Source organism: Canis aureus, chromosome 29, assembly GCF_053574225.1.
Source record: "Canis aureus isolate CA01 chromosome 29, VMU_Caureus_v.1.0, whole genome shotgun sequence".
Classification (NCBI taxonomy): Eukaryota; Metazoa; Chordata; class Mammalia; order Carnivora; family Canidae; genus Canis; species Canis aureus.
This window is the reverse complement of record NC_135639.1, coordinates 26,542,382-26,567,743: the sequence shown is the minus strand read 5'-3', so window position 1 is coordinate 26,567,743 and position 25,362 is coordinate 26,542,382. Positions and strand designations below refer to the sequence as shown.

At 39.5% G+C, this 25,362-nt stretch overlaps 1 protein-coding gene across 10 annotated transcripts in view; it reads left to right on the top strand.

Moving 5' to 3' along the window:
• The window catches only part of GBF1 (golgi brefeldin A resistant guanine nucleotide exchange factor 1), a 121,269-nt gene that overhangs the window by 1,417 nt on the left and 94,490 nt on the right, over positions 1-25,362 (top strand). For all 10 annotated transcript variants that reach the window (XM_077877843.1, XM_077877841.1, XM_077877842.1 and 7 more), the window contains exons 2-3: positions 11,987-12,092; positions 14,710-14,776. In XM_077877843.1, coding sequence (XP_077733969.1) covers positions 11,997-12,092; positions 14,710-14,776 — 163 coding nt within the window. In that variant the 5' untranslated portion in view covers positions 11,987-11,996. The remainder of the gene's footprint in view (positions 1-11,986; positions 12,093-14,709; positions 14,777-25,362) is intronic.

Below are 25,362 nucleotides of genomic sequence, written 5' to 3'. Positions count from 1 at the left end.
CACATCTTAAAAGCAGTAGCATATATGCAATAGCCTACCTAGAGCATAAGGTAAGGATAAGGAGTATCAATTTAATGCCTTTCAGAAAGCAATGGACACTCAATAAATGTTATCTGTACCAAGGATTAGTTGCAGTATGTGATCCTGACTCGTGGCCTGGTTCTGGCCTTGGCAGTCAGGATTTTGCACGGTAAGGTAGTGACAAGGAGGATCAAAACCTCACTGTGTTAGAAGGAAAAACTATATGGGATCTACAGGGACTAAACTCAGTTTCATCCTACCTAATGCCCTCTGCCCTCCTGAAATTGTGTGTGTGTGTGTGTGTGTGTGTGTGTGTGTGTGTGTTGGTGGAGAAATAGCATTTTTTGTATTTATTTGTTTAAAATAAGTAGGATGGAAGTGGTCCAGGAAACAAGTTTGTATTTTTTTTTTTTTAATTTTTATTTATTTGTGATAGTCACAGAGAGACAGAGAGAGAGAGGCAGAGACACAGGCAGAGGGAGAAGCAGGCTCCATGCACCGGGAGCCTGATGTGGGATTCGATCCCGGGTCTCCAGGATCGCGCCCTGGGCCAAAGGCAGGCGCCAAACCGCTGCGCCACCCAGGGATCCCACAAGTTTGTATTTTAACTTGCTGATCTAAGTTGCAGAATTTCTTAAAAAAAAAAAAAAAAAAAGGAAAGAGGCTTATGAAATGACATAGCCTAGGAAGTATCCAGGTTTGATAACTTTTGCCTTGTTCACCTGGCTTGATGTGCCCTGTTGAGCCCTGTTGAGTTGATAGACTTTGCATAATAGTAGTCTAGTATTTCAGTAGATAGTATGACCAATCCGGCATCTTTTCAGTTGGGCCCAGAGGTGACTCACACATCAAAGATTTCCCTTGTCTTTACCAAAAACTCATTTTCTAGGTAGGAATAGTTTTTCACCTGCAGCCCTCACCCCACATCAGAAAATTTGTTCTTCTTTTGTATGTCAACCATACTCTAATTTAAAAAAAGAAAAAAGAAAATTTGTTCTTCTTCAAGACTTGAATTTGAGCTAAATTGCAAACGTGGCTGTAGATAGAACCTTCTAATCTTTTTTTTTTTTTTTTTTTCCCAAGGGTAACAAAAGTACCTTCTAATCTTGACAGTGATGCTTATTGGCTCAGTAGGAGCTCAGGTTGTAGACACATCTCCTCATGAGTAGCGTGCATCAATCCCAGTTGAACTCTCAGTTCTCAGAGCTCCACTACTGTTTTACTTCCCCAGTGTTCCAGAATGCAGGATCTTATTATTATTAAGATAATAACCTCACTGAAAGGGTACTTTGACTAATGTGAGCAGTAGAGAGGTAAAAGATTCAGCTTCTGCTTTTAAGGAGACTCACAGTATTTATACAGTACTCTCTGAAAGGATCATCCTAGTCTTTGTTTGCCACTTCTGTTGATGGATCACAGTCTGTCCCTGTAGTTCGGTGTGACTAATTAGAATGATTCTGCTGTTCGGGTAGTGATGGAGTTGAGTTGAAGGGAGAAGGGGAGGTTTGTTTTATCATCACGTTGGAAGGGCTTGTGCAAATGTAGTCAGCAGCTGTTTGGCTTTTATTGTTCTTTTTCTGTACTTCAGTATGTTCAACAGCAGTTGTTTAATTAAATGAAAACATAATAGAGCAATGTGTTGATTTGGAGCCCCAGTCATAGTGGAAGTGATCATAGAAGTAACAATTTATTAGTATCATATAAACCAAGGATTGCAAACTTAAATGCCTGAGTATCAGGCAGGTAATGTAAATGAGTGAAGCAAGCCAGGTACAAATATATTAGGATGTAGCGGGGACTATAGTGTACTGGAATGTGGGCACAGTATGACCTGTCTTCCTATTTTTTCAGGAGAAACTTGAAATTCAGATCATTGTGTTTTAAACTCTTGGCAACTAGTTAAAGTCTTTTAAAGCCTTTTTAAAAAAAATTTATTTATTTATGATAGTCACAGAGAGAGAGAGAGAGAGAGAGAGAGAGAGAGGCAGAGACACAGGCAGAGGGAGAAGCAGGCTCCATGCACCGGGAGCCCGACGTGGGATTCGATCCTGGGTCTCCAGGATAGCGCCCTGGGCCAAAGGCAGGTGCCAAACTGCTGCGCCACCCAGGGATCCCCTTTTAAAGCCTTTTTGAGATAGAATAAAATATGTCTGTGGATTGTATTCTACCCATCATCAGTGGATGATGACCCCTAATATACAAGATAAGCATCCTTATGAGACTTAATCGTTGTAGTTCTTTATGTATAATTACACAGGCTAACTTTTTTCTTTGTCCTACTCTGTAAATTGTCACCCTTAGTTGTCACCTTGGGTGCTCTGTTAAAAGAGGAGTGAGAAAGAGAAGCTCTATTTCATTTTTCATCTCTAAGTAGAAAGGATATTTTTGTACATTTCTTAGTGGGTTACCTTGTGTATAGTTCTTGGGATAGACTCAGAATCCCCATGAAGGAGGTGCCATGGCAGAGCTGAGGTACACTAGTCACCTGATTATTGGGTTTGGGAGGATTTTCCAGTTGTGGCCTCTCAGGGCACCAACTCTTCCTAGTTTGATTTTCACTTACCTCTACTCTTTGGGTAAATTTCTTGAACCCAGTAAGTTGTTTACTAATTTAGTAATTCTTGGTCACTCTCCGTGCTTTATTAGCATAGGATATATTCCTTGGCCAGCTCTGGGAATCTTACAAGTTGCATCTCTAGTGTTTCTCTGGGATGTTTGAGATACTGAGTAAAGATAAGCCTTGGAATGGCCAGTTGTGGGTCATTTAGCTTCTGCCCTCTCAAAAAGCCCATTAATTTTTTTGGTTTGCACAGCTCTGTATTATACATCAAAGCACCATGAAACAAACAAACAGTTTTTGCCTTTGGAGAATCTAATGTCTTATTGGGTAAGGACAACTTTTTTTTTTTTTTTTTAGATTTTATTTATTTGAGAGAGAGAGAAAGGGAGAGTGAGCATGAGCAGGGGGAGGGGGAGAGGGAGAAGCAGACTCCTCCACAGAGCAGGGAGTGATGAGGGGCTCCATTCCAGGACCCTGAGATCATGAGCTGAAGGTAAATGCTTAACCAGCTGAGCCATCCAGGCGCCCCCTTATTGGATAAGCAATTTTAAAAGCAAATAAGAAAAAAGACCCTTAAACAATGGTATACTAATAACATCTCTTGGGGCACCTGGGTGGCTTAGGCAGTTAAGTGTCTGCCTTCAGCTTGGGTCATGATCCCAGGGTCCTGGGATGGAGCCCTGAGTTGCTCCCTGCTCTGTGGGGAGTCTGATTCTCTCTCTTCCTCTGCCTACCGCTCCCCCTGCTTGTGCTCTCTCTCTCTGTCAAGTAAATAAATAAAATCTTAAAAAAAAAAAAATTTATTTAAAACCAAAGAAAATAAGACCCAACATACATATATGAAGAATTGACAGTTAAATAATTAAATATTTCAGAGAAGAAATGTGAACATTCATATAGCACATGAGGAAACTTCAGGAAAATAGATGTGAAAATAGAATAGACTGGTGGGTAATGTGGGTTCTTTTTGTCTATAGAGTAACCTGTGTGGAATTTGTAACTTCTGATAGGGAAACAAATATGGGATGCAGAAAGGTTTGCCTGCCTGGCTTAGAATCATTGTTTTCTATGAAGTCATTGTTCTCACAGGAGTTGGATGTGAGCTGCACTGTATTGAAGAGTCAGTCTTTGATATTAGTTTATCCCTTTGTTCATTTGCTCCTTGAGTATTTATCATTTATCTTACAGGCATTGCAGATAAAAAGGTGAATAAATCATGATGTCTTCCTGAGATGCTTATAGACTCATGGGAGAGACAGATTAAATGAATAAGTATAAATCAATATAAGTTCTTTAGAGCTATGTACGGTATAATGGGATGACAAAAAAGGAGTCCTAATACTCTCTGGAGGCAGTGGGTTAGCTAGGGAAGGTCTTAGGTATTATAATAACAGGTAATTTTTGGAGGGTTTATTAAATAGTGCTCTTGCCATACTAGGTGCTTTACAGTCTTCTTATGTAGGCCTCACAACAAACAGATGAGGAGGTACTACCTTCATTTTGCAATGGAGAATTGTAAACTGAAGCTCAAAAAGGCTAAGAAACTTGGCTAAGATCATAAAGGTGGTAACAGGACTGTTTTGCTTCTGAAGCTTGTTCTTGTAACCACTGGTATTCTGATTTTCACTGACTTTTGGATTGATTGATTGATTGTTATTATTACTATTTAAACATTTATTTATTCATGAGAGACACAGAAAGAGAGAGAGGCAGAGACACAGGCAGAGGAGAAGCAGGTTCCACGCAGGGAGCTGGATGTGGGACTCGATCCCGGGACTGATTCCAGGATCACACCCTGGGCTGAAGGCAGGTGCCAAACCGCTGAGCCACCCAGGCATCCCCCCCACCCCACCCAAATATTTAAAACAGAAAAGGAGCAGCAAGTGTAAAGACAGACAACAGGGGATCCCTGGGTGGCTCAGAGGTTTGGCGCCTGCCTTTGGTCCAGGGCACGATCCTGGAGTCCCAGGATGGAGTCCTGCATTGGGCTCTCGGCATGGAGCCTGCTTCTTCCTCCTCCTGTGTCTCTGCCTCTCCCTCTCTCTATATCTTATCATAAATTTAAAAAAAAAAAAAAAAAAAAAAAAAAAAAGGACAACAAAGACCATGACTTTAAAAAGAAGGAACTTGGGATCCCTGGGTAGCTCAGCAGTTTGGCCCCTGCCTTTGGCCCAGGGCGCGCAATCCTGGAGTCCCAGGATCAAGTCCCACGTCGGACTCCCGGTATGGAGCCTGCTTCTCCCTCTGCCTGTGTCTCTGCCTCTCTCTCTCTCTCTCTGTGTCTATCATAAATAAATAAATAAATCTTTAAAAAAAAAAAGAAGGAACTTGTGATGGTCTATGTCATACATGCAAAGAATATGTATAGCATATATGGGGCATCAGTATCCCCTACCCAGCTTAAAAACAAAATGTCGGGATCCCTGGGTGGCGCAGCGGTTTAGCGCCTGCCTTTGGCCCAGGGCGTGATCCTGGAGACCCAGGATCGAATCCCACATCGGGCTCCTGGTGCATGGAGCCTGCTTCTCCCTCTGCCTATGTCTCTGCCTCTCTCTCTGTGTGACTATCATAAATAAATAAAAATTATTAAAACAAAACAAAACAAAACAAAAAACCCCAAAATGTCGCCAAAACAAAGCTGCTTGTGTGTCCTTCCCTGTTAGTCACATTCCCCCTCCCGCTGGCCACTATTCTGAATTTTTTGTGCGTTTCCCTGATGTATAGTCTTAACTGGAATTGCTGAGATATGGGATATGAAGTTCTTCAATTTTGCAAGATAATGCCAAATTGTAACCCAGATGAGTTGTATCAATCTGCATACTCACCAGCCACTTGCCCTGCATTTTTTACCAACTCCTAGTATAGTCAAATTGGGTACTATTGGGTACCAGCCACCCTGGTACCCCTAGACTCAGCTTTAAATAGACTACTTTCAAAGAATATGTGTGGCTTACAGTCTCTGGACCAGTGGCTTGTCTGGCTGGGGATGTTAGTTGCTGCTTATTTGGTTGTTCCTTTTAATGTTATTTCTGATACAAGATAGACCTTAAGTTCTTTTTTGCCATATTTATATGAGGTCTCTGCAAGCCTTTGTGACCTTGTGACAAGGGGTTCTAGGCTGTTGGCCTACCAGGTAGCATGTAGTTCATCTGAGCTTCCCATTTGAAGCTGAAGGGCAGATTTCCTTGGGAGAATCCCTCTGTGAGGAGACAAATGCTCAGAGGCCTGGCAGGTGATTAAGCAACTCTGTATAATCTTTGAAAATAATTCTTCATTCTCTAGTTGTTTCTTTTTTACTATGAAAAGAAGCTTGAGACAATGATTTTTTTTTTTTTTTTTTTTTTTTTTTTTTTTTTTTGCTTAGATCTCCACTGTCTTAGAAAGGTGTTAGCTTTTGGTGCTTAATAAAATTTTTTTAAGATTTTATTTATTTATTTATGAGAGAGAGAGAAAGAGGGACAGAGACATAGGCAGAGGGAGAAACAGGCTCCATGCAGGAAGCCTGACGTGGGACTTGATTCTGGGACTCCAGGATCACACCCTGAGTCAAAGGTAGATGCTCAACTGCTGAGCCACCCAGGCATCCTGGTGCTTAATAAATTTTGATAAAATGATAGGTTGATTACTTCAGTTGGAATCTCAGTTCAAAATTTATTTCCTCCAGGAAGCCTTCCAAATAGCTGGTAGATCCTTAATCAATTAATTAATTAGCACTTTAAAAAATTTTGTAGTATAGTGTTGTTGTTTACCTGCTGCTGTGTTATTTTCAGTATGGGTGTTTTCTCTCATTCTCTTAGTTCTTTGAAAGAGAAATTAAATATTGTTATAATGTCTCTTTATAGGCCTTTTAAAGATTTTATTTATTCATGAGAGAGAGAAGGCAGAGACAGGCAGAAGGAGAAGCAGGCTCCCTGCAGGGAGCCCGATGTGGGACTTGATTCTGGAATTCCGGGATCATGCCCCAAGCTGAAGGCAGTTGCTCAACTGCTGAGCCACCCAGGTGTCTCCAATATATATATATATTTTGCTATTTTATTTATTTACTTTAGAGGGAGAGGGAGAGAGACTGCAAGTGGGGTGAGGAGCAGAGGGAGAGGGACAAGCAGACTCTGCTGAGTGCAGAGCCCAACACAAAGCTCAAGCTTACAACACTGAGATCATGACTCCAGGTGAAATCAAGAGTCAGACACTGACTATACCACTCAGGTGCTCCCCAAATATTTTTTATAATAGTAGGTATTCAGTATACATACTGAATAATAACTATGTATTGAAGGCCTTCCATGATATAGCCCACATTTGCTGTTTTAGCTTTACCTCCTATTATTTATTCCCCTAGGAATAATATTCCAGCCAGTCTGGAATAATCATGATCCCCTAAACACCTACTGAATTTTCCTACCTATGAGCCTTTACCCTTCCCATTCTTCCCTTATATTTTTGACTGTTGGATCCTGTCTGGCAGCACCTGGGTGACTCAGCTGGTTAAGCATCTGGCTCTTGATTTTGGCTCAGGTCATGGTCTCTAGTTCCTGAGATCAAGCCCTGCCTAGTCTGGCTCCATGCTCAGCCTGGAGTCCACTTCTCTCTCTCCCTCCCTCTGCCCCTCTTTTCCTCATTCTCTTGTGTTTGCACTCTCTCTCTCAAGAAAATGGAATCTTGTTTTTCAGTTGCCTTCCAGAGCCCTCTACCAGAAATAATTTTCTTTGCTCCAGTATTGTGACAGTATGTATTACTCATGCATCGGAGATATACATGGGTTTGTGTGTATATGTATGTGTTTTATCTAATCTACTAGATTATAAATTCCTTTTGGGTGGGTAATGACAGTTACTGTATGCTGTGCCTACTCTTTTGCTTAGCATGTATTAGGTAATGTCTGACCAAAATAAATTTTAGCTAATTAACTTTGATGGCTACGCCTAATCATTTACAAATGGAAAAATACAACTACTTTTCACTCTTCTAATTATTTTTGTAAATATTTATTTATTTTTAAAATATTTTATTTATTATTCATGAGAGACACAGAGAGAGGCAGAGACATAGGCAGAGAGAGAAGCAGGTTCCATGTAGGAAGCCCGATGTGGGACTTGATTCTGGGACCCTGGGATCATGTCCTGAGCCAAAGGCAGACGCTTAACTGCTGAGCCACCCAGGCATCCCATAAAGATTTATTTATTTGAGAGAGAGAGAGTGAGTGTGGTCACAAGTGCAAGTGAGTGTGGTGGGAGAGGCAGAGGGAGAGAATCTTCAAGCAGAACTCCCACTAAGTGGAGAGTCCAGCTTCAGCTCAGTCCCACCATCCATGAGATCATGACCTAAGCAGAAACCAAGAGTTGTTCGTTCAACCAACTGAGCTATCTAGGGACCCCTTCACTATTCTAATTTAAAAATAGGTAACATATATGTGTGACACAAAACTCAAGAGATACAAAAGAATATACGGAGAAAAGCAAGTCTTCCTCTCATCCTTGTTCCCCACTTCCCTTCTCTAAGAGGCAACCTCTGTTAGCAATTTCTTCAAAATCCTTCTAGAGATATAGAGCATATTCATCTTGCCTAAATAATTTAAGAAAGGAATGATACTAAAGATTTTATCTTTTTCTTTTCTGATACTTTGACTTATTTTTGAATTTGTTCATCTTCTATTTCTTGGTTCTCCTCCTTATTGTTATGTATGTATTCATTGTTGAATCTTCTCAGAAGAGAACATTGTGTGCCTAGGGCATTTGGAAAGTAGATAGGGATGCCTGGGTGGCTCGGCAGTTTAGCGCCTGCCTTCAGCCCAGGGCATGATGCTGGAGTCCCGGAATCGAGTCCCCGTCAGGCTCCCTGGATGGAGCCTGCTTCTCCCTCTGCCTATGTCTCTGCCTCTTTCTGTCTCTGTCTCTCTGTCTCTCATGAATAAATAAAATATTTTTATTTTTTTTAAGACTTTATTTATTTCATGAGAGACACAGAGAGAAAGAGGCAGAGACATAGGCAGAAGGAGAGGAAGGCCCCATGCAGGGAGCCCAATGTGGGACTCGATCTGAAGACTCTAGGATCACGTCCTGAGCCAAAGGCAGACTCTCAACTGCTGAGCTACCCAGGCGTTCCAAATAAAATCTTAAAAAAAAAAAAAAAAAAAAAGGAAAGTAGATGGTCTTCTGGGACTAACTTAATTGTTTCTTTCCTTTTTTTTTTTTTTTAAACCTAGTATCGGGGGATCCCTGGGTGGCTCAGCGGTTTAGCGCCTGCCTTATACTCAGGGCGTGATCTTGGAGTCCCGGGATGGAGTCCCACATCGAGCTCCCTGCATGGAGTTTGCTTGTGTCTCTGCCTCTCTCTCTCTCTCTGTCTCTCTCATGAATAAATAAATAAAATCTTAAAAAAAAAAACAAACCCAAGCCTAGTATCTTTTAATTATCATTAAGGTAAATGTATTATTATGTTGGATTCTCTTGTGGATTTGAAGAAGGTGTTATGGTCCTGACAACATTTTTACCTGTCCTTTTCCCCTTTATTATAATGCTTTTCATACTTCTTGCTTTCTGAGGGCCCTGTCTTATACAAAATATGCAAATGGTACTACTAGAAGGATGTATTTTTTTCTGTGTATCTGTAGCTTATTTTCTTTTAGATCTGACTAAACTCTGTAAATACCTCATGGGCAGAAATGACATCTGATCTCTTTCATCATTATTAATTTTAAATTATTATTGATGGTATAAATTGATGGAATAAATTCTCCATCCTGCTATAATTTTTTTAAAAAAATTCTCCTTGTAAAAAAATTAAAACATTGTAGTAAGGCTACAAATGTCCTCTGATTACACCCTGATTTCATAATACCTTCTCCAGAGATGACTATGGTTACTGAGTTTGGGGTACATCTACCCAGACCTTTTTAAAAAATCATTTATTTATTTATTTGAGAGAGTGATGAGAAGGGGAGTGGGGGTCTGGGGACACAGAGGGAAAGAATCTCAAGCAGACTCCTCACTGAGCGTGGAGCAGGGTGGAGCCTGATGTGGGGCCCAATCTCACCCTGGGATCATGACCTGAGCTGAAATCAAGCGTCAGACACCCAACCGAGATTCCCAGGCATCCCCTCTCTCTGAATAAATAAATAAAATCTTCTCTGCCCCTCCTCCCACTCGTGAATTCTCTCTCTCTCTCAAATAAATAAATCTTTAAAAAAAAGGTGGGGGGAGGGTCCTTGATACCAAGAACAACCCTGAGTTTCTACTATTCTCATTATTACTGGGAAATTGATTATTGTTTTATTTTTTTAAAGATTTTATTTATTTATTCATGAGAGATAGAAAGGCAGAGACATAGGTAGAGGGAGAAGCAGGCTCCCTTTGGGGAGTTTACATATGTATATATTCTCTATTTACTTATGTATATATTACCTGGACAAAATACATTAAGTACACTTAACTACATGGATAACTCAAACATAATGTTTCAAGGGAAAAGGTCAAATTGCAGAAAAATACATGCAATATTATATTAGTTACATAAAGTACAAAAATATGCAGAATAATGCTATATGTTATTTAAAGATATATATCAGTGAAGCAAAAGTATGAAGCAACATAAAAGTTTAATAAATACCAGATTTAGAATAGTGAGACCTATGGATGAAAGAGAACAGGATATGATTAGGGAAAATTTACAGAAACTTTAGTTGTACTATTCTTTATCTGGATACTGGCTATTCTCTTGCTCTTTATATTATACTGTGTGTTAAATATTGCATAATATTAAAAACAAAAATCTGGTATTTTATGTAGGGTGGGTAGGTTTTTTTGTTTTTGTTTTTTTTAAGATTTTATTTATTCATGAGAGACGGAGAGAGAGAGAGAAAGAGGCAGAGGGAGCAGCAGGCTCCATTCCATGCAGGGAGCCCAACTCGGGACTCAAGCCTGACTCGGGACTCCATCCGGGGTCTCCGGGACCACATCCCGGGCTGAAGGCGGTGCTAAACCGCTGAGCCACCCAGGCTGCCCTGGTTGGTTTTTACATAAATGGTAACATAGGGTCTTGTACTCCAGTTTTGTTTTGTGTTTTCATTCCATATGTCTGAGAGCTCTTTCCATGTCTTATTTACTTTGTATCCTTAGTACTATGAAAGATGTCATATGCATAGTAGGTGCTTAGTAATACTTGTGGAATTCTTTCTTCCCTTATCCTTTTTTTTAAAAATTTATTTATTTATGATAGTCACACACACACAGAGAGAGAGAGAGAGAGAGAGAGGCAGAGACATAGGCAGAGGGAGAAGCAGGCTCCATGCACCGGGAGCCTGACGTGGGATTCGATCCCGGGTCTCCAGGATTGAGCCCTGGGCCAAAGGCAGGCGCTAAACCGCTGCGCCACCCAGGGATCCCTCTTACCTTATCCTGATAGCCTAACTGTTTTAACTTTCCTGGAGCCTGATATAAATGTTTGACTATATGCCTCCCTCACCCTTCCCTGTCTGCTTTTTAATATTTTGTCCTTGTGAGGAGGGTTTCTAAATAATGTAAAGTGGAAATGGTTTTTTACATGCTCCTAGGGTTTTCTCTATGCTAAGAAGATACTCTTTTTTTTTTTTTCACCTGGGAAGAAAATTAAGTATCTTTTCTAAGTGCTGTTCTAGGCAGTGCGCGTGCGCACACACACACATATATCCTATAATAATTCAGTTGGGAACACTTAAAGTACTAAAGTAGTGTTTTAGCTTCACTTCAGAGATTCATACAGAAGCAGCTTTAAAATGAGTCTATCTGTCAATCTAACTTATTAGACAGTTCCTGCTATAAGCAAGTGAACTTGACTTTTCAGAACTTTTCAAAGGTTGTATTACGGCCACTATCCAGTTTTGTAGAGCTGACTTGGTAGAATGGATGTAGTCTATAAGCTGACATTCTAACTGTGGTTCTAAACCAAGGCTATTTTTCTTTTTTTTTTTTTTTTTTTCAAGGCTATTTTTCTAACAGCTTTTGTTCTTTTCTTTTCACTTGACCTTTTATTGTTACTGTGAGGGAATAAAGAAGAACAAAAGGAAAATCTGAAATATGTCTTTAGTAACACAGAAGTATCTGCATACCTAAAATCCTCACAGGAGAGGTTTTGGGGATAGTTGGCTTTGAAGAATTTGATATGCTTGCTAGAGATTGTTGGGTGCTTTTGAGAAATTTTCTGGATTGATACTTTTTGAGTTGTATCTTGAACTTCTGGAGACCTCTAGGAGAGCCAGGTAGCTGGATTCATAACATAAAATGGACTTCATCCTATCCTAGTATTACTGATGGGGAATCGTGGTACTGGGAAGTTAAATCATAATTTTGACATTACCAGGTACTGATTTAAATGTGGGTATGCTCTGAGTAACCAAATATTAACTAATTTTTCTTTGAACTGTTTTGGTAGGTTTGCCAGGATGGTGGATAAAAATATTTACATCATTCAAGGGGAGATTAACATTGTGGTTGGGGCAATCAAACGAAATGCCCGATGGAGCACTCATACTCCACTGGTAAGTGGGGAATGGGCAAGATAGCTTGGTCACTGAGTTGTAAGGGATCTAATGCATGGTTAAAACAATAATTATGGACATCTGGGTGTCTCAGTGGTTGAATATCTGCCTTTGGCTCAGGGTGTGGTGCCCAGGTCCCAGGATCGAGCCTGCTTCTCCCTCTATCTGTGTCTCTGCTTTTCTTTTCTTTTTTTCTTTTTTAGAATTTGGTGTTTTTTTGTTTTTGTTTTTGTTTTTTTTTAAGATTTTACTTATTTAAGACACAGAGAGCGAGGCAGAGATACAGGCAAAGGGAGAAGCAGGCTCCATGCAGGGAGCCTGATGTGGGACTTGATCCTGGTCTCCAGGATCACGCCCTGGGCTGAAGGCAGGTGCTAAACTGCTGAGCCACCCAGGCTGCCCTGTCTCTGCCTATCTCTTTGTATCTCTCATGAATAAATAAATAAAGTCTTAAAAAAAACCCCAAAACAAAACCATGATCAATTTCCTAGTAATAATGAGAATAGTAGAAACTCAGGGTTGTTCTTGGTATCAAGGACCCCCCCCTTTAAACATTTATTTATTTGAGAGAGAGAGAGAGAGAGAGAGCGATACACGAGTGGGAGGATGGGCAGAAAAAAAAGAGAGAGGGGAAGCAGACTCCCCACTAAGTGAAGAGCACTACATGGGGCTTGATCTTGCAACCCTGAGATCATGACTTGAGCTAATCAGGAGTTGGATGCTACTGATTGAGGCACCCAGGCACCCCTATCAAGGACCCTTCTATTTTATTCTAACTAATGTCAAATTTATAGGCTGCTTTTTTTTTTTTTTGCCTCTGGGACCCAAAAGATGATAATTATTCTTCTATTTTTGTAGACAACTGAAGGTAGCACTTGAAACCTCTTAAATATGCCTAAAAATGTCAGGAAGATGTTTTACCTTCAGATTCCCTAGGACTATAATTAGCTATCAAATTGATACATGGAGGGACATCTGGATGGCTCAATGGTTGAGTGTCTACCTTTGGCTCAGGACATGATCCTGAGATCCAGGATCGGGTCCCACTTCAGGCTCCCTGTGAGGAGACTGCTTCTCCCTTCTGCCTATGTCTCTGCCTCTCTCTCTGTGACTCTCATGAATAAATGAATAAAGTTCTTAAAAAAAAATTGATGCGTGGAGTGTATCTTAGTGGTAGTACTCCTTGGGAGTATATAGAGCAGGCCATATATTGCCAATCAGAGGAGTAAGAAACTTAACCTGTTGTAAAGCTGACTTTCTTTGTTGCATATGTATATTCAAGGATATTTTTTGCACAGTTGTATAGAATTGTATTTGACATTGTAAAAACAAGTTTAGACATTTCCAGCCTAGTGAATATATGTATATGTGTTTGGAAATTTCTCATGTTCATTTATAAAAATGGATTGTTTAGGGGCGTCTGACTGGCTCATTCTTAGAGGGTGAGACTCTTGGTCAGGGTTATAAGTTTGAACCCCACACTGGATATAGAGGTTACTTAAAATGATATGTGGAATATAAGAAATAGTGAAAGGGACGATAAAGGAAAGGGGGAAACTGAGTGGGGAAAAATTAGAGAGGAAGACAAACGAGAGACTCCTAACTCTGGGAAACAAAGAGTTGAAGAAGGTGAAGTGGGTGGGGGGATAGGGTAACTGGGTGCAGGCATTAAGGAGGGCACATGATGAAATGAGCTCTGGGTGTTACACTATGTGTTAGCAAATTAAATTTAAAAATAAAAAATAATAAAATAAAATAAAAGTAAAATATTAATAAATAAGTAGATAGATAAAATCTTATTGTTATTATTTTAGTAGGTTCCATGCCCTGTGTGGGGCTTGAACCTACAACTCTGAGATCAAGAGTCCCCTGCTCTACTGACTAAGCCAGCCAGGTGCCCCAAAAATAAGATCTTAAAAAAATAAAAATGGAGTCAGCAATGTCTTTGAAATGAATATGTATGATTATATAATGAGTATGAAGAAGGAGAAGAGATAGAATAATACATTATCTTCATCTTTTGGGGTACTGTAACAAAGTACCACAGATTGGGTGGCTTATAAACAAGAGAAATTTATTTCTCACAGTTCTGGAGACTGGAAGTCCAAGGTCAAGATGCCAGCAAGGTCAGGTGAGAGCCCTCTTCTAGGTCTCAGGCTTCTTATATCCTCACATGATGGAAGGAGCAAGGGAGCTCTCTTGGGTCTCTTTCATAAGGGTATTAGTTCCTTCTGGAGGCCCTAATCACCCACCTTTTAGAGGCTTTTACCTCTTATACCATCACATTGGACATTAGGATTTTTACATATAAGTTTTGAAGGGACACATGTTCAGACCATAGCACATGTAAAGACCCTGGCAATCTATGGTAGCTAGAGTGCTATGGTCATGGTATAGATTAGTATTTCAGAATTTACTATTTTAGGTAAGCCCAGAGTATCTTTATGAAATAGGAGATAAGGGAACTGGAAAACTGAACCATGGCTAACTTTCTTTTCCTCAGAAGGGAAACTTAATTGTTGGATTCAGACAAAGTGCCCTTGATCTGTCTGTTATTTCCCTTCTCCTCTTTATCTGATACTGACTTTTTTTTTTTTTTTGAATCAATGTATTACAGGATGAAGAACGGGATCCTCTGCTGCATAGTTTCAGTAATCTAAAGGAGGTTTTAAACAATATAACAGGTAAGTCCCCACACCTAAATAGGATTATTTATACTAGTAGAAAAATACGTGTTTGATTTATTGCAGGAATGAACAAACTTTTTCTGTAAGGAACTATATAGTAAATATTTTAGGTTTTGCAGACCGTATTAACTGTGCAACTGCTCAGTTCTGCTATTATAGCTCAAAAGTAGACATAGATAATACTTACATGAATGAGTGATAAGTAAAAATTAAAAAAAAAAATAAAACAGAACAAGCCATGTTTGGCCCATGGGTGTAGTTTGCCCCGGTTTACTGCATTGCTGATTCTTTTCCTTGAGTTCCCTAGTACAATGTCCCACTTTACTGGGGAATCAGTGTTCATACAATTATAAGCTCCCTTTATTGTTTGAGTTATATGAAATTATTTTTGGTTATTTATGGTTTTAACTACTTTCTTTTTCTACCTCTTGCATGCCATGAGGTAGGAAGTTGGTGGCACAAATGAAGTTTTTATTACTTTTTTTTTTTTTAAGATTTTATTTATTTATTCATGAGACACACACACACACACACACACACAGAGAGAGAGAGAGGCAGAAACATAGGCAGAGGGAGAAGCAGGCTCCATGCAGGGAGCCTGATGTGGGACTCCAGGATCATGCCTTGAGATGAAGGGAGATGCTCAACCGCTGAGCCACCCAGGCGTCCCAGAAGTTTTTATTACTTATTTTTACAAGTGAAGTTTTTAGTACTGACAATGAAACCTTTCTCTTCTAGAATGTTGTTATCAACTTTTAGGGCCTTAATTCTTAATACAAATCTTTCAGTCTTCATGTGTTCCCAGAATCATTTGTCCTTTTTTTTATTCCCTATTTTCCTAATTATAATAACTTCATGTAATATTTATATGTTTAGAATTTTCAAAGCTGCTTTCGTGTTTATTACCTTATTTGACTTTTACACAATTCTGTGAAGGAGCATGGCAGATATTGTCCCCTATTTATGAATGAAGTTGAAGTCCAGAGACATTTTAAATGATTTAGCTGAGGTTACGTTGATCCTAAGAGCTGGAGTCAAAAACAGAATGCTGGCCTGGTTTAGTGCCCTGGTCTGCATTGCTTCTGTTCATACAGTTAGAGGAGGATGTATACAGGAAGTACGTCCTGTTAGTTATATGTTATGTGTCAAGAGGAGGCAAGTCTCAGCACCTTTGGGTTTTTCAAGGGGAGAGAGTGAAAGGGACAGCCTCAGAGCTGTGTTCCTCTGTCAACCATAAAGGGCTTTTGCAATATACTTGGAATGCTTTTTAACTAGTAATGTATCTAAGACAACAATTGAAATAGTTTTTAGGTTTCTGCAAGTTAAGTAAGCAGTAAAATTTTCTCCTTTCATGAGAAATGTAGGAGAATATCTGGAGAAAAGTTTCTTTTTACTTTCTTAAACATGGGCTTGCTCCTAGGGTTCCTTCCCTACATGTTTTCTTTAAAGGAGTGATTTCACTCAGTTGAAAAGCATTGGAAATGTTAGGCAAGGATCAAAGTATAGAGGAAGTGGTGGTTAGCTGGTTAGTCAGGATTAAAGCTGCAACTTGGTGGCCTTTTCTTGTTTTATAGCCTGCATAAGTGACTTGGCTGCTTTAGGAAGTTGGCTACTTGCACAGAAGTTTTGTTTTTTTGTTTTTTTACTTTACAGATAAAGTTTACCTATCCCATTTAGAAAGAAAATGTAGTGAATGGGTATTTACAACTATTTTGGTGGCCAAAGTTCAGCGAGTAGTAGATCCTTGAATAATATGGATTTGAACTGTGTAGGAACACTTATCTGTGGGGGACACTTGGGTGGCTTAGCGTTTGAGCATCTCCCTTTGGCTCATGGCATGATCCTGGAGTACCGGGATTGAGTCCCACATTGGGCTCCCTGCATGGAGCCTGCTTCTCCCTCTTCCTATGTCTCTACCTGTCTCTCTGTCTCTCATGAATAAATAAATAAAATCTTAAAAAAAAAAAAAAAAAGGAACACTTATCTGTGGATTTTTTTCAGTATATGCAATATAGTACTGTAAATATATTTGCTCTTCCTTTAACTTTCTTTTTTTTAAAGATTTTATTTTCAAGTAATCTCTGTACCCAATGTGGGGCTTGAACTCCACAACCCTAGGAGCAAGAGTTGCATGCTCTACGGACTGTGCCAGCCAGCATCCCCCCACCATGACTTTCTTAACATTTTCTTTTCTCTAGCTACTTTATTATGAGAATACAATATATAATACACATGACAAATGAAATGTATTTTAATCGATTGCTTTTGTTATTAATAAGGTTTCTGGTTTACAGGCTATTAGTAGTTTTGGGGGAATCGAAAGTTATACATGGATTTTCTTTTCTTTTTTTTTAAGATTTTATTTATTTATTTTAGAGAGAGTACAAGCAGGGGAGCGGCAGAGGGAGAAGGAGAAGCAGGCTCCCTGCTGAGCAGGGAGCCCAATGTGGGGGTCAATCCCAGGATCCTGGGATCATGACCTGAGCCAAAGGCAGACACTTGACTTATTGAGCCACCCAGGTGCCCCATACATGGATTTTCAACTGCAAGGGTGGGCGTTTTGGTATGCCAAACGCATAGGTTGGTAAAGGGTCAACTGTACTATCTTTTAAAAGATGTTAAAGAATTAAACATGTTAATATATTTGGAAACATAATATAAAACAAAATTTATACACAGTGAGGTATTGGTATTATTTATGGTTGAAAACACCCTAAAATGGCTGAAATCAGACTGGAGTAGCCTTGTAAGCTTTTTGGGCACTCTGTAGACCTTGAGGGGCTGAGATAGTCCTGCTATCCTGACAGAGCTACATTTCCTACTTTACATCTAATCTATATCCCATACTTGTTTTCTCTATCCTGACATATCCCTGACATATCTCAAGAGACCGTATATGTAGTAGGTGGTACAGTCAGGACTTGGGGTTTGAGACCACCTAAGAGCTGCCAATATTGAGTCTGCTGCTTAATTTTCTTACATCTTTGAGTCAGGAATCCATATTATCTGCTGCTTGAAACTTAATAAAACCAGAATGTGCTGAGGAGCCAGTTCTGTCAGTGGTACTAGGAACATAATTGGGTATTGCCAAGCTTTCTCTTGGAGCAAGGAAGAAGGTGGTAGTATTTTCCAGGGCAGATGTTGAAATGGTGCCTGCCAAGGTTTTCCATTGTTCTCAGGTCTTAACATATCACCTGTGTGAAAAAATGACTGAGTGGACCAGAAATGGAACATTTCATAGTCTTCTGATTGGTTCTGACTCCACCCTCCCCCAGCGCTGGCTTCCAGGAGCAAGTTTATAGGTCAGCTGCCCCTGTGGTCCTGGAATCTGTAGTCCATGACCAATTTCTTGTTTCTTTTACTGAGACAAACAGATTTTTCTGATTGGCAGTGTCAGGAGGACTGCTTTCTTGGAAGCCTATTAATGTATTAGTGGTAGGAGGCTGGGAAAAGGTTTTGAACTTGGAAAGAGAAACTGAAGGGACTGCCTGCTCTGTGTGACTGAGAATGGTGTCCCACCTAGATTGGAGAAGTATGTCAGGAATTCTAGGACTTCATTCAGTTCAACTCATGAAACTGACTTGGGCTTAGACTCTTCTTATAAGAAGGATTTCTTTTTTTTTTTTAAGATTTTATTTATTTATTCATGAGAGACAGAGAGAGAGAGAGGAAGAAAGAGAGAGAGAGAGAAAGAGATACAGGCAGAGGGAGAAGTGGGCTCCATGCAGGGACTCCAGGATCACACCCTGGGCCGAAGGCAAGTGCCAAACTGCTGACCTACCCAGGCATCCTATAAGAAGGATTTCTATTTGCTTTTTTCTAGACATTTGCTGGCTTGGTTGGTTAAGAATATCACTGTTGGAAAGGGGTAGTTCATTGGACATTGTCAGTAAACCAAATGATTTTTTTTCTTATAAACAGAGGATCTTTTAAGTAGGTAAGCAGTACCTACTCTTCCATAAGTATTATCTGAGCATTGCAGAAGAAATAAGTTTATTGTCTCTAATAAGGTTAGTTAGCTAAGTCCATACTATTCTCACAAATTCATGTCTCTGGACTACATTCAGTATTTGCCCAAACTGCATGATGACTACATGCTTTGTAGCATTTAGAGTAATAAAATAGTCTAATACCAAATCTAAAGTGATGTTGCACTTTGAAGATACAGGGCACCTAAGAGCAAAGTTTGCTTGTTGCTATTTTGTATAAAACTTTGGCCTACCACCAGTGGGACTTGACTGCTGGCCCTCATTTGGTCTTTAAGTTCTCTTAGAAATCCTTTTAGGAGGTTATTCTGAAAGAGTTAATCAGATGTGCGGTTACCAGGGACTGGGAGGGGGTATGGGAAGTGACTACAAATGAGTATAGGGTTTCTTTTTGGAGAAAAAATAAAATGTTTATAAAACAAAACGTAAAATGTTATAAAACAAAACATAAAAATGTTCTGAATTAGGTAATGGTGATAGTTGTACAACTTTGTGAATATATTTAAAAACATTGAATTGTACAATTTAAAAAGGTAAATTTTATAGCATGTGAATTACATCTTAATTTTTAAAAACAGCAAATGTAGGAGCTGGAAGAGTAATGGGATTCACCAGTTCTTCCTCAGGACTCAGAGCTAGGGAGGGAAGTCTCTGACTGTAGTTGCTGCTGTGCTTTGAGCCCATTACCCAGCAAAGGCAGCACAAGGCTCTCTTCAGTCTCCTGGCCCAGTTTGTCCTTTTATGTCTCTCTCATTAACTCAAGAAGCACATGGCTTTTATATTTAAATTTATTCAAGCTGTAATCTTTGACATTTGAGTTAGCTTTTAGTACAGTTTTGCATTTATAGTAATATATATTATGTATTTTCTCTATCCCCAAAGAATCCGTTTTAATCTTTTCCGGATGCAAATTTCAGGCTGTCTTGTCCCATCTCCCCTCTCTTGCTCTCTTTCCCCTCCCCCCACGGAGTGTGTTTGATCAGGTGTGGCAGGAATATCCACTGTCAAGCTGCGCCCTTTATATTAGTCAATATTATCCTTCTCCCCCCTCCCTGTCTGTCTGCCCCTATGGGCTTTCCCAGTTGATTTATAATTTTGGAATTCTCATCGGAGTCTGTAATACAGTTTGTTCATTATTTAACCAAAACCTGTTTAATGAGCAGAGAGAGGCAATGTAAATGTTAGGCATGTTGCAGTGATGTACCTTTGTGCTTCTCAAAGCGGGTGGGTAGTTAACTCTGTGCTGCCTGCAGGGCTGGGGTGTCTTGGCCTTAGGGGTAGAAGGACTACTGCCTCTCTCTTACATCTGCCCAAACTCTGTCCTGGGCGTAGATCCTAAGGACATGTTTTCTTTTATTCTTCTAGAGACCTAGAAGGGGGCTCTTGGCATATTGGAGTTATCTTCAGTCTTATAGCTAGACTAGGTGGTAAGATCTGTGGCATGGGATAGGGGGATGAAAGAAAAAGGGAAATATCAGGATACTTGGTACTGCTCCTGGTTTTAGGTCTGAAGAAAGTAAGCAGTTTAAAAAAAAATTAGAAGAAGAAGAAGAAGGTAAGCAGTTTAGAAGAATCCTTCTAGCCAGCATGGTCTGTGGTCTTTGATCTCTGTGTTCCCTAACTGGACAAGTCCTTGCAAGCCTTAGTGCCCTCATCCAGTAGAGCTTCATGGAAAGGGCTCTCTAGTCCATTGTGATTTGTGGTGTTTGACTATGATCATTTGTCTCCAGATTTAGGTTGCCTTTGTCCTTGGTCTTTAAGCTTAGATCATTACAAAGAGGTTCTTATCTAGGAAATTTTGGATTTAAAGCAGAGAGAGTGGAATAGTCAAAAGTATCATAACCAGAATCTTTTCTTAAGGGATTACCTCTTAGTGACTCTAAAGCCCTTAGGGCCAGAGTTTGAGGGAGACTTTTTAGTAGTGTATGTGTTAGGGATGGTGGGGGTTCGGTGGGGTGGGTAGTGAATTTGCCTTTGGAGATTTAACTCTAGGCATTTTTAATTCTGAGAACCTATGAAGATTGAGGGTATTTGGCATAGAACTAAGGTGGTCTTGAGGCCTAGTATAAGCATCTGTTAACTATGGAACTGTTTTAGCTTCTTGAATTTTTCTTTTTGGGGTTCACTAAGATTTGAATTCCTTCTGGGTCTGGGTTATTGAATTGCATTTATTTATTTATTTATTTATTTATTTATTTATTTGAATTGCTTTTAACCAATATTTGTTCAATATCTGCTATGTTCTAGGCATTTTGATTAGGCACTTAGGGATTGGGTCTATAATCGTAAACAGTCCACTCATAGCTACTGGTTTTACAAGACTAGTGGCTCTAGCTGACCATTCCAAGGCTAACGTTTGTGGCCTCTATTCTGTGTCATATGGTTGCCTATCAGGCATGGAATGGCTGATAGTGAATGAGGGCAATCTATTGCCATCTTTTCATGCCTTGATAACAAACAAGCCAAAGAAATGAACAAAAATTATAGCTTATATATTTGCTTATTGGCTTTCTCATGGAAAGCAGTTCTGGCCAGAATTTAGATACTCCAAAAGACATCAGTGGTTTGCGTAGAGTAACTCTTGAGGGAGAGGATATTTTTTTACTGGACAGCAAGATTGGTGTACTTAAGTTGAAGAAGGAGAAGCAGGTGCCTGGAGAAAGTGGATGTATCAGGAGTTTATTTAAATATAGTTTATCCTGGACAAACACACCTGTAGAATACTGTCTGTCTCAAGCTCTGTGAATTCAGAGCTAGGAGGTTTGAATCCACGTACTCCAGAGGTTTGCAGAGAACATTTAAACAGAGTCTGGAAGCCAACCTGGGAGGAACAATGACTTAACACCTGTCTGGCTTAGATTTCTTAGAAATACCCTTCTAAGTAGAAGTGAAACTGTTCAAGGATGCCTCAGACTTCAAGTTTAATCTGTTTTGTTTGGCACATGGGGTGGTATCAGGAAAAGAGACTGAAGTAGTCTCTGTAAGGAAAAAGATTGAGTAAGGGTACATTATTTGAATAAAAATTTTGCTGGAGTTATCATCTCCCAAACTAATTGAATGCATAATCATTTTTTTCTAGGAGCCTGTAGTTTGGGGAGTAGTAAGTAATATATCATTATTAGCATGGGAAGAAGGTTGAATGAGTCATTGGCTTTGTCCCACTTGGAATTGAGCTTGTGAATTGTTCAAGACTTAAGTAGAGACTGAGAGAACCAAGTGTGTATGATAAAATCTGGCAGACGATTTCATGTAATGGGTTGAGTATTGGAAGAACAAGGCTGGGCATACAAGTATCTATTTCCTGTGCCCTTTATGACTTTTTTGTTCTATAAATAATAGATTGTGTTAGTTTAGAGATGGTTTAGCAACACATTAAGTAAGATGTGACCTGAATGTGAGTCAGACTAACATTGGCACCTTAGAATCTTGGTAGCTTGAGTGGCCTTAGACTTGTGGGCATTTTAGCACAGTTAGGGAAAATAAAGGCACTGTGATTATTTTTTCCCCAGGGAATATTCATATCAATAAGATGACTCTAAGAGACCTAAATTTGTTGATTCTGTCATTCCTGGGAATGATTTGAACCCTTCTCAGTTGACACTTCTAAACCAAGAAGCTCTTCCAAACATATGTTTGTCCTAGAGATTAGAAAAATGAAGACTTTGTGGAGAAGAATCAGCTCTGCTTAGTCTGACTTCTTAGGTGCCCAGCTCTCCCTTTTTCTCTCCGTAATACTTAAACACATTTAGCCATCAGAATTAGTCTGCTGGCAAATTTTCCACTACATGTATCTGAAAGTGGGTTATGATAAAAAGGGCTTTCCTAATAGCTTGGATTCAGAAGCAGAGGCAGAAGAGTCTAGTTTTTTTTGTGGTATAGGTTAAAGTATGATATGACAGTGTGATCTGAAGTAGGCAACAAAGTTACTGGTATTGCTGTCATTGCCATTGTCCTTTTGGCACAGACACTTCTTGAGGCCTGAAATTTCTGAGTATGTGCCCAGCTTGCCATGGCATCAATCAGATGAGTAAAAAGAGGAAAAGCCAGCTGCTGCTTTGTTTTTAACAAGGATGCAAGCAGAGAGTCTTTCTTCTTTTCCACTCACTCAAACTCAGGGTAAGTGCCAAGAGAGTTTCAGAAGAAGCCAAATATTTGAAATTCAACGTGCAGTTTTGATTAGAGATAGTAAAGAGTAATTTGTCTCAGCCTTGCCTTCTCTAACCACCTCTCTATGTTCCTAGACGCTTAATTGGTCACCCTAGTTTCTAAAATGATATGGATATGTTAATGGAAAGGATGAGTGCATTTGTCTTTTCTCTCCTGGCACCCATTAGAAAATAGAGCAGGGCATAGAGCAAAATGAAGATTCAATCATTTTAGCTCAGATCACCTCATTAAGAAAGGTTGGTTGATAGAGAGCAGTGACTCCCTTAATCTCTCAGTTTTGCTTCTGGAAACCAGAAGATAAGATGCTCCTTAGCAGGTTTAAGGCTTTTGTTTCTTTACTTAGGTCTTTGGAGATCCTGAAGGACTTAGATGGACAAGCACTCTTGGCTGCTTGTTGTCTGTCTGGCTTCTTATCATATACCTCTTTGTTAACACCAGCCTTCTGTTACCACTATTACTGCTGTAGGTTGAGTTGTGAAGGGCTGCCACATGTGCACACATCACAATTGACCTTTCCTTGTTCCATGCTTATTGAGCAATTACTTGCCCATTTGTAGAACTCACATTATTGCCTTAGGTTTCTGGCCCAGTGTAAAGTGGGAGCATCCAGGAAGTGGTCTGATAGACTGTGCATCAGAGGGCAATAAATTGGCATATGATTTGGTGGAAAGGCAGGGCCAGATGGAGTGTGGGAGCAAAGATTTTTCTTTAGTCAGCTATGCAGCTTGCTTCCAGGTGTCCTGGAAAGCAGCTTGGGAACTGGAGGCTGAGGGTAGTTGGGAACATTAACTAGGGAGGAAAAGGATCAAAAGGACTTCAGTGTTATCTGTGATGGGCCCCTGGATTGGGAAAAATCCTCTAAGAGTAGAGGGACAAATGAAATTTTCCTGATACTGGTAGGAATTTTTCCACTGATTATTCTTTCCTTTCAAATAAAGTGAGTTATTAATTGGCGGGAAAAATACAAAACTTGGGAGACTCCTAACAAGGGGTTGCAGAATGAGAGAGCCTCATTCCACATGAGATTTTCCATGACGGCTCATTCTTCTCTTTGGACAAACAACAAGTTTAAGCATACTGGCTCCAAATTGATTAATAAAATGAGCTCTAAGTGGGGATCCCTGGGTGGCGCAGCGGTTTGGCGCCTGCCTTTGGCCCAGGGCGCGATCCTGGAGACCCGGGATCGAGTCCCACATCAGGCTCCCGGTGCATGGAGCCTGCTTCTCTCTCTGCCTATGTCTCTGCCTCTCTCTCTGTGTGTGTGTGACTATCATAGATAAATAAAAAATTAAAAAAAAAATGAGCTCTAAGGTATTATTATGACTGTCCTACCATGGGCTAGAGTGGTATCTTTCAGACTGCAGGTTGCATTCCATTAGTGGATTATGAAATCACTTTTTAAAAGGTCACACAGCATTTTCTCAGTTTTGTATTGTGAAAAAAGTTAAACTTCTGCAGTTATTTTCACACTTATTAACAGCCATATTTGCTTTATCCATATATATGTGTGTGTATTATTTTTTATGAGCTATATGAAAATAAGTTTCACACATGTTGGTATCTTACCCCTGCATACTTCAGCATGCACCTAAATAAGGACATTCTCCTGCATAATCATAATACCATTATCACACCTAAGAAACTTAATTTATTGATATTAGCTAGTATCCAGTCCATATTATAAATTTCTGATTTGCCCCTAAATTGCCTTTTTTAGTGATAGCTGGTTTTTCAAACCAAAATCCAAGCAAAATTCTCTTTCATTAGGTAGTTATAACTCCTTAGACTTTTAAAATCTAATATAGTTTTCTCTACCTTTTTTTCTTCTAGACATTGACTCTTTGAAGAGACTAGGCCATTTATCTTTAGAATGTTGTATGTTCTAGGTTTGTCTGTGTCTTTTTGGTATCATTTAACTTGTTCCTCTATCTCATATATTCCTATGTTCTAGAAGTTAGGATTAAAGGCTTAACTTGATGCAGGTTAAACATTTTTGGCAAGAGTACTTTGTAGGTGATTCTATGTATTTTATATTATATCACCACAGGGAGTATATATTGTCAGGTTTGTCCCACTATTGGTGGTATTAAGTTTGATTACTTGCTTCTGGTTTGTGATTGCCACATTTCCTTATTGTAAAATAAATTTATTTTTCCCTTTGCAATTAGTAAGTAATCTGTGAAGTAGTAATTGGGCACCTCGTGACTATCCTGTTCTCTAGTATCATTTTACCTAATGATCACCTACCGATGAGTTATTGCCAGTCATTTATTTCAGTGGGGTTTGCAAAATGATGATTTTTCTAATTCTGTCATTTTTTTCTACATTGATAAGCTGGCATTCTCTGTAAAGAATCACTTTCCTTCATAAACTGGAGGATGAACCATAGTTTCTCCTAAGAAAGCAGGGAAAATGCTTAATTATTTTCCT